This window comes from Silurus meridionalis, chromosome 3, assembly GCF_014805685.1.
Source record: "Silurus meridionalis isolate SWU-2019-XX chromosome 3, ASM1480568v1, whole genome shotgun sequence".
In the NCBI taxonomy this organism is placed as follows: domain Eukaryota; kingdom Metazoa; phylum Chordata; class Actinopteri; order Siluriformes; family Siluridae; genus Silurus; species Silurus meridionalis.
The window spans coordinates 9137409-9151026 of record NC_060886.1 but is presented as its reverse complement, the minus strand read 5'-3'; the positions used below and the strand labels follow the sequence as shown (position 1 = coordinate 9151026).

Genomic DNA, 13618 nt, shown 5'->3' with positions numbered 1-13618 from the left:
GTGATTGATGAATGTGCAGGGTAGAAATCCAACTTAAATTGCATCTAATCTGGTTTAATCTGCTTTAAACAAGATTTTACTGAAGATCTTTCCCCCCCCACTTTTTTTCCAAGTTTTCACATATATTTAAGTTCCCTGTTATTTGTTTCCAGTCTTGAAAATTCCTGGAATTTGGCAACTTTATTTATAATACATTATTTTTGTAATTACTTATAATAAATAGTTTATTTATTTATTATTATTTTATTAAACTTAATTGTTTTATATAGTGGCTTAGATCATAATTCTGTTTGGAAGGTCATCAGTACAAATACCAGCACAACCAAGCTGTCAGTGTTGAGCCCTTCAGCATGCCAAATGCCTTATATGTAAATGCATTAAATAATCAGATTCGATACAGAATGTATCCACAAGATGGCAGGGTTTAAAACATCTCTGAATATGAAGATGAATATCATCCCCATGATTAATTAGTTGTATGTAACTTCATCACCTGTTTTTCAGCAATCTGAATTGAGCCTTTCTGAGCATCTAACGAGAACAAGTTCTTCATAATCAGACTGATCGGCTTCCAAGTGTTCTTCAGTTTATCTTGAGTAACTCCCAGTCAAGCTCACAGTGAATCCAGGCCCATCCCTGGTACACCGTGGACAGAATACCAGTCTGTTAAAGACATACATACACACACCTAGGTGAAGTTTCAATTAGCCATTATGAATAATTTATTCTTAAATATCCACCTTATCCTGGTTAGTGTCATAGTACATTTGGTATTTGTTAAGTACAAGGGCAAAAATACACCATGGATGGGATGACAAGCCAATCTTAGGGCATGATACACACACACACACACACACACACACACACACACACACACACACACAGGGCCAATTTCAGGTAGCCAAAATCTTGTATTTCTTATTATAGATTACGATAAACAAAATATCAAATCATTAACCCTATTTCTGGAAATTACTTCTAGTTTTCTTATTCTATTAAAAGAACATTCTAGAAATAAATACTTATAAAATAAATTCAAATGAGGAAAATGACCCACTGGACTATTTTAAGGCTGAGATGAGACAAAGAGCTCTTATTTGGTTTGTTGTAATCTTATAACCGGAAAAATAGGGAGAATTTTTCCATTTATTTTATGGCATTTCCATTTTTTCAGTCTTCAGTAGCTGCTTTAGTGAAGCTTTTACATGAATAAAGATCACAAGAAAAGCGACATCCTACAAAGTCACAAACACACAGATAGACTATAAATATCGGTGTGTATTAACGTTTTTTAATCATATGAAAACAGTACAAAAATATAGCAGACACTCTGTACATTTCCATAAATAATAATAAAACATGATCAGCTAAACACATGACCATGGACACAAACTGTACAGCTGAAAATAATAGTTAAAAATAATAATACACAGTAGAGAAATCTCAAAGCAAGGCAACTGAAACAATTAAAGCTTTCCATCAATACTGAGGATGTTAATGTAAAGTGCTCACCTTGCACTGTATTTACAACATGGACAGTATGATAATGAAAAAATGAACTATTTCAATTTTATTAAGTCAAAATGGGATTTTCTGATTGTAAAAACACTTATCGTTTCTGTATTATTTATTTTGAACACATCATGGTGATGGGTAAAATCAAAGAGCAGCACATTTTTAAAAGGCAAGGAGTATCAACTGTAATGTGCTTATTGTATACACACACACACACACACAGAGAAAAACAGAAAAAAATCAGGGTCCTCTGTCCTTCAGGCTCATGTCAGGGCTGTAGAAGAGGACGTTGTTATCATCATCATCCGACTCGGACTCGAGAGCTACGGTGTATCTCACGTTGGCCGGGTGATACTCGCCGATCCTGGTGCTGTCACACAGTCGAGACTGAAGTGCCAACTGGAACACATAATACACGAGAATTAACGGCATACAAGTACTTAACGAGTGTGTGTGTGTGTTTTTCTTTTTTCCTACTTTGATTCCGGTATTGCTGAGCTGACTCCAGGTGTCCTTGCTAAAGACAAATGCATTTGCCAAACCGTGCAGAGGAGCACTGAGAACGTGTAGAAGCGTGAGGGAGAACACGGGAGCCTCAGGATACAGAGCGTTATGAAGCCTATGGGCACACGACGCATCCATTAATGATGCAATTATATATACATATACATACATACATACATACATACATACATATATATATAAATCAAATCAATTTTAAATATAAAATATATATGCTTACCGATTTAACAGTGGGAAGATTGACACCAGCAGATATACTGAGGGATACCATTTCAGAGGTCGGATTTCCTCAACTAGAGACATCTAAAGGTGGGCAGAAAGGCAGAGACTAACACATGCCATCTTCACACTAGTGATAATTTTATTCAGTTCAGGCTTTTGCAAGAAATCCAGTGTATTGTGCTGTTTGTACAAATTGTTTTGAGAAATGCATTTACTGGTTTGCAAATATTAAGGATGATTCGAGAAATGCTCCAAAGCAACTGAGAAAACTTTAATTATATTGAGAAAATCTAGTAACCTTTAGTCGATACACACTACATGCGCAAAAGTTTGTGGACACCTGAGCATTAGATTTGTATAAGAATCTTTGAACAACCCATTCCACATTTAGTCCTTATTTGCAATTATAATAACCTCCACTCTTCTGGGAAGATGTTTCACTTGATTTCTAGAGTGTGCTTGTGGAGATTTGTGCTCATTCAGTGACAAGGGTGTTAGTAGATTGTGGTACTGATGTGGGTGAGGTGAGAAGGTCTAGGGGTGAAGTCAGCATTTCAGCTCATTCCAAAGGTAATCAATAGGGTTGAGGTCAGAGCTCTATAACAGGCCACACATGATCTTCCACTCCAAAATATTTACACCATATCTTCAGAGCTGGCTTTGTTTACAGGGCCATTGTCATGCTGGAACAGGTTTGATCTTCTAGTTGAAGTAAAGGGGAACGTTTCATGTTACCTGTCCAAAGACATCCTATAAAATTGTGTGCCTCCATAGGTGGTGGGAAAAACCGCATATGGCTGGAAAAGGCAGGTGTCCCAATACTTTTGTGCATATATTGTATAATGCATTAATCATTGTATAGACTAATAGACAATCTCCACTGCTTTCTTTTAAGCCTTATTTATCTTCAAAATAAGATGAATTCACAAGTTCATCTTAAATGCAAAGTAATCGCCAGAGATGTAGAGTTACTTAAGGCAATTTCTAAACCAAAACGAATTTGCATAGAGTATAGAAAATGATGAAATTGGCAAATTTTGCCGAGTGTTGTCACTAAAACCACTGATCAGTGACGGGCATGTGCATAAAAAATGAAAAGTGGTTTGTTGCTTTGTCACTCGCTAGTGTGAACATAGGTTACAGAAATAACCCGTTAAAAGAACAATGATGGTTTTATTTTTGCTAAAATCGTTTCCAAAATTTACAACTCAAACTCACCTTCCTCCTTTCTCTCTCTGGGTTGAAGGTACCGAACCAGGACTGCATCTGTGTTTATATATAAAATCCACATGACTATCTAAAATAATATTTAAAGTGCAATATATTGGGTCTTGTTGATAAATTAGATTACACTCTCTAGTTTGAGATCACATAAAAAAATCAGCAGCCATAGATAGTTGTGTGTGTGTGTGTGTGTGTGTGTGTGTGTGTGTGTGTGTGTGTGTGTGTGTGTGTGTGTGTATTCATTCATGTGGTAATCAAGATTAAGTAGAACATTCTAGACGCTGGTATGCTGCCCTCTGGATAATCATCCCTGCCCTCAGGAATCATCATGACAACAGAAGACGGATAACACGAGGAGTATGTGAAGGTTTGACAGCTGGGGCAGGGTTGTATTTTATAACACAGCTACACGTAGGAATGCTTCGAAAATGTGACCCTGATCCAACCAGCTTCATCTCAGTTGCATCGTGTCAGTTTCATTGGAGGGCTGCGTGTTTGACTTGGACTGTAACTCACCCTCTTATTGGCCACAAATATGATTCGTAGATAACAGCAGATCATGAGGAAGATGAGGGTGAAGAGCGGATGTACCATCTGCATAGAAAACAGAAACGGGATGAAAAGCTATACAAACAAAACAACAGCTGACAAAAATTGTATATGACACACACTCATAAATCAGATATATTAAAGTGCTCATCTACATTAAACAAACACAAAATTGGAATCCTGATGATGGCTGGGAGCAAAATGTAAAGGCTCTCTGGATGTCTGGAAAGCAACCTTAATGCCAACCTGTCAATCAGAGCTACATTCGCCAGTCATAAGTGTTTGTGAGGGTGGTATGCCTCCCTGTGGCACAGCAGATCCAGCAGTTGCTAACAAATGTGACTTGCTGGCAATCACGTCTCAGATTTTACACTTTATGTTGGTAGCTGTCAAATGACAAGGAAGAGCTGACCGGGAAGAGATGAGAATTGCTCAATAATACAGCAGAAGACACCGCCACTGAATTTTAATAAAAACTGCTGATTTGTGGTTAAACAATCCTGGAACCTGGCCAAATACCTTTCAAAGACTTCAATGCCTGGAAAGCATCCCAATTCACTTACTATTGATCTTAAATAGTACCTGAGATTAGCATTAATGAGCCCCAAATCGTAGTGTGTTGACAAAGAGGATCCCAAAAGTTCCTGGCTGATCTATTTCTGAATATATTCAAAATGTGGATCCATGGACAATTTTCCGCGTAATAATTCTTTGCACAATGAAGTTAGTGTTCTGTGACATTTGCTTTTTATTATTATTATAACATTATGACAGGTGAAGTAAATAACACTGATTATCTCATCATGGCACCTGTTAGTGAGAGGAATATATTAGGCAGCAAGTGTACAATTTGTTTTCAAATTTGTTGTGTTAAAAGCAAAAAAAAATGGGCAAGCGTATAGATTTGATCAAGTTTGACAAGGGCCTAATCGTGATGGCTAGACGACTGGGTCAGAGCATCTCCAAAACTGCAGCTCTCAGGGAGACCAGCACAATATCAGGCAGGTGGACATTGTGTTATGGCTAGCCAATCTGGTTAGGATCATACCAATTCATAGTGACACAAACGTTTTCACATAAAAACAAAAGGCACATTATAGCAAACAAAATGTAATCAATGTATTTAAAAAAGATTGTGGAATTCATGACATCCCATTAAGTTTGGGTATATATGCCTATAGCTATATAAACTGTAATAAACTATAGTAAAGCAGTAGCACTGGGTGAGATTTTTATTCTAACTCATTTTTACACTCATTTTTCTCTTCATGTCATGCAAACCAGGTCTGTGGTTAGGTATTTGTAAATCTCAGTCAAATGTCCTCTCCCTATAAAAACAGTCCACACTGGCAGCCAGAAGTCTGACTTGAAAAACTTGCTGAGTTCACTCAAGTCATGTTGGATAAAAGGCATGTTTACCTCTACCATACCTGAGATCATGCAGTGATAAATCCTATTGACGGGTTTCGGTTTTGACAAACTCTTGCCGAGAAAAAAATAAACAGAGAGAAGACAATCATTTCTAACACGACAACCAGTCGAGCTACATGTCTGCTTCAACACCGAGATGTAACTTGTGTTGGCGAGATAACAAATATTTCCTCACGGGACACATGAGCAAAGAACACACGTCTCGCTGAGATTCCAAACCAAAGGTATTACTTACATGCCAAATCTCCAGGCCACATGGTCATCAGTGATCCAGCTAAATCATGGAAGGACAGATAAACCGAAATATATCAGGGAAAGGGGAAGTTTGATTAAGGAAAGCAAATAAAGTTAAATATGGGAAGCATTAGGCATGATTGGAATATTTTTACTAAAGTGAGGTGGTTCAGACAAATCAAATGTATTGAATGTATTGATTTACAAGATGGTTTTATCTTCAACATGCAAAATCAGGTTGAAGTCACATCAGATTGCGAAATTTATATTTAAAAAAAATACCTTTGAAACCAGGCAGCATTTTATGCTGATTTTATATATTTTTTCAAAGCTGTATGGTCTAAAACTATTTTCTTTATCTTGTAAGCATTGATCATTTATGGGTCCAAACATGATTTTTTAACCTACAGCTAAATGTAAAACTTCTTTGTACTAAGCTTGTATGTCTGGTCTCCAGCATTCGCAAAAAAATAGAGGTCAGTGGAACGAAAAATGTAGTGTGACCACAGCTATAGTGATAAGAATCCATTTTAAATACCTGAGCAATTAAAATTCTTGTTCAATATTTACTCTCTAACAGTAGTACCACATTTAAGCTACTACCACCTCCTCCATCATTAGTAACTCACCACCAGGCTCCAGCTGGACCATAGTATCCTTTTATCAATGGGAGAACAGACATAAATAGTGGGATCCCCCATGCAACAATATGGTATGGTCTGAAAAACATCACAAAATCATTGCCATTTAGATCTAAAAGTGGAACCGTATCAACAAGTGTGATCACCAAATGCAAATGTTCCTTACATCTCATAATGTTCAGTTCTGAGCTCCCTGACCAGGTTCAAGTAAAGATTTAGAGTGATGAGACATACCCAGGCCAGAGCACTCCAGTCTACAACACACAATAATAACACACTTACTACTGTGCACTCAGGCATGTCTCGAACATATACAGTATATAAAACAAATACATGGAAATTTCAGACTCCTGAAAACAAATGAAAACAAAAAGAATCATTCTTGACCATGTAGACCAAACTCACCAAAATATGTTAACCACCAGGCTTGGAAATCACACAGACCTCCCTCTGGATGAGACTCTCCCTGTACAGACCATAAGGCTGAACATTTAACATGACATGTAGTTCAACAACATTACAAAAGACCAACTTATAGTAGGTATGTAGAACATTTTAGTAAAAGTTGGATGCTAAAGAATTTGTGGTATTTATTGGATTTCAGTTTATAAATGTATTAATAATTAATTAACTTAATCATTATTAGAAAAAAAAGAGAGTGCATAATGAAATTATAAATTATTAGTTATAAATTATTATAATAATTTAATTATAATAATCGAAAACAGTCCACACTGGCAGCCTGAAGTCTGAATTGAAAAACTTGCCTCAAATAATTTTTTGCTTAAAAATAAATGCATAATTTATATCACTAATGAACTGAAAGACAGAGGAGATAACAAATGACCTAAGATCCCAAAAACACTCAAATATGCATGCACATACTGTATATATTTAATCTTAGTGACTCACCATGACATATGCAACACTGTCAAAGAATGCTGCTACTGTTAGACTGACTATCATTTTCTGCAAACAGAACAGGATAAGACAGGGCAGTACAGATAGTATTCAAATATTTCCTTCATATTACTCATTCAGAAAGATCTAAGTGTTACAGAAAGTTTCTGTAACACAAGCATGTCTAGACTAAAACCATGCCTTTTGTGGTGATAAAATATTTAAAAAAATAAATATAGTCCCCTCCAAATGTATTTTTATGGGGTTGGGGTAAAATAAAATACAAGCTTATCAAAATTTCAGCTTTCATTGCTGACACAGCTCAAAAATTTATTGAACAACTTAGAACACACTTTTTGTTTGAGGTAACTTATTGATCTTGTGATCAGGATTATTGGAAAATGAAACTGCCTAGTTGTGTTCTGTTAAAATGGCTGTTTAAACAAAATTTGATCCCTATATTCCACCTGTGAAAACTATGTTGTTAAAAAGGATAAACCATCAAAAAAAACAAAGAGATGTCTATGATAGAAAATCAAGCTATGTTAAAGCTGAAATCGAGGGTACATATCACTGCATGTTCAGTGGGCACAGCAATCACAATTTAAATGTTCTTAAATAAATACTGGTGTACTAATAGCCAGACATCAAACAAGCCAGCCAAAGAGAAAACTGCACAAGGCAGTGGTGTTGGTATCACCGTCCACCGTTTAAAGAACACTTTGAGAGAATACATGCGGGAGCCATAATGCAAGATCCAAACCACCCAATAGCAGGAGGAAACAGAAAGTCAGATTTGAATCCACAATGGAATTGAGATGAGTCATAAAAGTACCACAGGAAAAGTTACCCTCCAGCAAAGAGATGAAAAGTCAAAAGTGTAGAGGAAAAATCGGCTTATAATCCAAACATACAAGCTCAATATTCAGGCATTGTGGATCTAGTGTCACGATTGGCTGCTTCAAGAACAGACTCACTAATCTATAATAACTTGTGATGGTAGCAGCAAAATGGATTTAAAAGTCTACAGAAACATTCTGATCGCCAATTTACCAATAATTTTCATCATGCAACAAGCCAAAGATCCATAACATATATTACTAATACAACATTAGGCCGAAAGATGGAAGATTTTGAACTGGTCAAGTCCATACCCAAACCTTAACCCAATTTAGAGCCAAAAAGGAGAATCTTTAATAAAAATAAATTTAAAAAAAGCCTAAAGGACCTATGGTACAAGCCTGGAAAAGTATCACGAACAGCCAGCGTGATGAGATTAATGCAAGGTGTTATTTAACCAAATATTACAATCTGTTAGCTATCTATTAATATACTTTATATTCACCAATAAAATGGGTGGTCTGCCACTAAAGGTGTCATGTTTCAAGTTGTTTAACACATCTAGATGTAAAGATCTGAAAATGAAACCCTAATATCATCAGTGTATAGCAAAAACAATAGAATTAAGCCTTTCTATATCTCCTTTATATACATATACACACACACATATATATATACACTGTAGATTCATTTTTTAGGTTAAACATATGATTTGTCTCCATTTTTAAATAATGTATTACTAAATAATTGTTCCATGTCTACCTCTAGGACTTAAAAAAGTAGCACTGAAATGCAGATATATTAACAGATAGATGATTATATGGAAGTCCACTTTAGAAATGATATACGCACACTACCTGAGCCAGGGAGTTGTATCGGCGCAGCAGCCATATCACAAATAACATAAAAAGGCTGTGAGGGAAGGAAAATTACATTAGCACTGACAGTAAATCAAACTCCAGCTCTCAAGAGACATTGAAAACAAGGAGAATTGAAAATGCTAGTTACCATGCGACCAGAGAAAACGCCCCGGTGGCTTTCTTCACCACTAGAATCACATCCTGTGAGGGGGGAAAAAAATATCAATATTATTCTCCAGTAGTGTAAATGCATTAAGTGAGTTTCCACCTGAAGTCTAATAGCAGCAATTTAGGTTTAAATCCACTTCACTACCAACATGCAGACACTAACAACCAGCAGACATTCTGGAAAAAACTAATCTTCCACAGCAAATTTCAAGTACTGGAAGGTCTTTTGATACTGTACATTCTACATTATTGTAAATACTTTCCCAAAATAGCAGACAGGCTACAGTACAAAATATTCCCCACTGTGGGACGAATAAAGGGATATCTGATAGACCTAGAAAACACATTTAATAAACCATACTGGTCCAAATGCATGATTTTATTCTTTAAATAAAATTTTTTTTTTCACAGTATAACTAAAATGTAGACTTATTTAATTGTGTAATATTTCTTGTGTAAATTTCTGCTATTTTTAGAACCATATTTATCTGTATTTGGTCATCTGGTAAAAACACACTGTCAGCTACTGTAACAGACATTACATTTAGGAAAAAAGGTATGAAAAATGATGTTATGAGAAACAGTAATGGAATGTTCCTTTCGGTCTCTCTCTCTCTTTCTCTCTCTGATCACTCAAGCAGGAAAAATGTTGAAAGACAAGTTCATGCTGAGTGGCTTCCATCGACTGTACAGGCCAAGTATTCTCAACATGTTATGTACATACTGATGCCTCAGATAGTGTCTAATATAACAACAAAAACCTCCACTCATTTCACTGAACACATCCGGTAAAAATGCTAGGTGGCACCTTTGAGAACTTTAGTAAACATACTGTCAAGCAGAGATTCCAAACTAGAGCTTATGGGCAAAAGTTGGCTTGTGATTATCAGCCAAATTACTGGCCTTGATGTCACCCAAATGAGGATGGGTTCCCCTTTTGAGTCTGGTTCCTCTCAAGGTTTCTTCCTCATATCATCTAAGGGAGTTTTTCCTTCCCACAGTCGCCACGGCTGCTCATCAGGGATAAACACACATCATTCACTTTACTTCATAAATTCTGTAAAGCTGCTTTGAGACATTGCCGTTGTGAAAAGCGCTATAGAAATAAACTTGAACTTGATTAAATTGACTGCCTTTCCTTATATGAACAGAGAAAATCTTTGGAAAAATATGGACTATAAATAAATAAATAAATAAATAAATAAATAAATAAATAAATAAATAAATTTGATTGTTTCTGATTCAATTAGTTTCACTGAGCAACGATTTAAAATAAATGAAAATTAAACTGCATCAGAGAATCGGATTACAAAGTCGTGTTTTCTATGTATTTATTTTTGAATATTATGATATCATAAATGAGAGGAACCATGGCAACTTTGATTCTAATACAATGTTGGGTATGATGCAACATATGTTTTTTTGGCCCTCAGTCAAGTGTGATTTTCACAGGAAAAACATTTCGCCACTTCTGCCGTAAAGCTAATGAAGAATTTGCTGATCATTTACTTTAACTGAAGGTGTGTCGCACCACATAAACAAAATTTAACAGTCTTCAAACTAGAAAACCAGATCGGTGTCAATGTACCCAGCATGATAAATAAAAATAAATGCTTTTGTCTTTTTTAAAGATATGCTGCTTTTTTTGGAAATGTAAATTCATTCTGCTAAAAAAGTAAATCCAAATCAAATTGCATATGAGAATTAGGGTTAAAGTTTTGTTAAGTGTGGAAGCTGCTTTAGACCAAAACCATAAACTAATCAGACTAGAACAGATTACATTAGAAATGAAAGAAAACTACATGCATTATCAAACTCAAAAAAAAGACACACACACACACACACACACACACACACACACACACACACACCAAATGTCACAGCTAATCTAATAGTGTACAATTTCCCACCCTACTTGGAGAAGATAAAAACAACTGTATAATAGCAGCACAATATGTCCTGGCCTGTCACAATATTAGGAACAGGGAGTGATCTGCCACGCCCCCGTGTTTCCTTATAAATATTACAAGTGCTGTTTATTTTTGTTTCATTAAACTTAATTTGTTTTGACTTATTCATTTTTCTTTCCTTCAAATATTCTGGAAATAATGCATTTATATTGTACTTAGTTTATAAAACTATTTCCTGTTTAGTTTTAAATCTTAGGGAATTGGTGGATCAGTGGTTAAGACATTGGAAATCTGATCAGAAGGTCATGAGTTCAAACCCCACCACCACTTGGTGGCCATTGTACAAGGCCCTTAACCCTCATCTGCTTGGTTGTATGAATGAGAAATTAATGGATAGGAGTGTCGGACAAATACTGTAAACGTATTTGTCAATTAATTTATTTTCCACTTTATTCGCAGATCAGAAAGAACAAAAGAACCGCCACCCAAAGCATCACTGGCAACCAACTACCTGCCAATGAGCACCTTCACGATGTCTGCACAGATGAGGTTCAGCTCCAACCTGTGCATTCCCAATCATTTCTGTATATAATTGTAATCCGTATACCATCTGTATATACACGGTGTATAATATTTGTAGAGTTGTACATAAAAGGTATATATTTCATATTATACAATGATATGTCTCATATTTCTCTACAAATATTGCGCCTTGCACACGTCTTCCTCCAATTTACTTTTCTCAAATCTTTCCTTTTCACTCTACACTGTAGATTATGTTTCTTTCTCTCTTTTCTTCTTTCCATCATTCCTTCTTTACTTTTTTCATCTTTTCTTCCTGCTTTCTTTCTTTCATTCTTCATTCCTTCTTTCTTTTATCCATTCCTTCTTTCTTTCCTAATTTTCTCTTTTATCCCTTCACTCTTTTCTTCCATTCCTACTTACTTTATTTTTCTTTTCTCCTTATGTTCTTTTTTTCCTTCTTTCCTTCATTCTTTCCCACCTTCTTTCTTACTTGATTTATTTTCTTTTTCCATTCCTTTCTCCTTTCTTTCTTTCCTTCATTCCTTCTTTCTTTTATCCATTCCTTCTTTCTTTCCTAATTTTCCTTTTTCCTTCTTACTTTCTTTCTATCCTTATTTATCTTTTATCCCTTCACTCTTTTCTTCTAGTCCTTCTTACTTTGTTCTTTCTTTTGTTTTCATGTTCTTTTTCCCCATCTTTCCTTCATTCTTTCTCGCCTTCCTTCTTACTTGATTCATTTCCTTTTTCCATTCCTTTCTCCTTTCTTTCTTTCTTTCGTTCATTCTTTCCTTCATTCCTTCTATCTTTCCTTGTTTTTCCTTCTTACTTTTTTTTCCCTTCTTTCTCATCCCTTCATTCTTTCGGTTTTTCTTCCCTTCCTGCTTCATTTTATTTATTCATCAATTTCTTCCCTTTCTTCTTTCCTTCCATTCAGCTCGTTCAGTTGAACTCACAGCTAAGAGCAGACTCTTTGTGCTTGTTACTTGTTGTTGTTTTTTGTCAGCCTTGCTGATATTAATTATCAATCACACAGTGTCCAAAAGCTAAAATAAATATAAAACTATGCTGTTAAACTGAAGATTAATGGGTTTAATCCCACATTAACACCGATATCTGCTGGATCACTTAATGGCGACACAAAGATCTACAGTAACATTCTGCTTGTCTGTAATGTTGTGTTTGGAAACCTACTGATGTTTATACATCTGTCTATCTATTTATCTATCCTCCATAGGCCCTTATCTCATGTCATCTCTTCTGTCTCAGTTACTCACACATCTGTAGTCACTCGGATCCACACTGAAGAAGGTACAGCGGGAGCTGCTGTTCTGGTCTGTCCCGACTGCATCTCCATTTTCCACATTTCCTACATTTTCCATACTTCTGCAGGTTAGCAGTTAGCCGTTAGCGCTGTGATGATATCTTCATTCATATACATCATCATGTGAGCTCACGACCCGTCACACTGCCGAGGTACTACGGTGTGCAGAGAGGGACATTCAGAGAACGCGAAACGCCTTAATCCGGTCTCTCAGAAAAAAGGCCAATGCTGAGCTTCACGAGTTCCGACCCGAGGTTCAGTGTTTATCTTCTCGGGTTCACTTCTGAGTTTTAGTTCTGTTCCTAACAGATTCAGTCCTAATCTTCTTATTTCAGTCCTGAGGTTCACTCCTGATCTCCTCGGGTTCAGTCCTGAGGTTCGTTCCTAAACTCCTCAAGTCCAGTCCTGAGGTTCATTCCTGAGCTACTTAGTTCAGTCCTGAGGTTTATTTCTGATCTCCTCAAGTTCAGTCCTGAGGTTCATTCCTGATCTACTTAGTTCAGTCCTGAGGTTTATTCCTGATCTCCTCAAGTTCAGTCCTGAGGTTCATTCCTGATCTCCTCAAGTTTACTCCTGAGGTTCATTCCTGATCTCCTCAAGTTTACTCCTGAGGTTCATTCCTGATCTCCTCAAGTTCAGTCCTGAGGTTCATTCCTAATCTCCTCAAGTTCAGTCCTGAGGTTCATTCCTGATCTACTTAGTTCAGTCCTGAGGTTTATTCCTGATCTCCTCAAGTTCAGTCCTGAGGTTCATTCC

The 13618-nt window shown here is 36.2% G+C and overlaps 1 protein-coding gene across 1 annotated transcript; it reads right to left on the bottom strand.

Annotated features, from left to right (window-relative positions):
• Positions 1-1271: 1271 nt before the first annotated feature.
• On the bottom strand, positions 1272-13029 carry si:dkey-100n23.5 (cyclic AMP receptor-like protein A). Its single transcript, XM_046845747.1, is given in 14 exon segments — positions 1272-1914; positions 1993-2134; positions 2258-2340; positions 3478-3525; positions 4000-4070; positions 4073-4077; positions 5699-5737; positions 6327-6416; positions 6505-6592; positions 6744-6804; positions 7251-7307; positions 8936-8990; positions 9087-9139; positions 12816-13029. Coding segments are annotated over 14 exon segments (1056 nt in total). The 5' UTR covers positions 12921-13029; the 3' UTR covers positions 1272-1755.
• Positions 13030-13618: the final 589 nt, after the last annotated feature.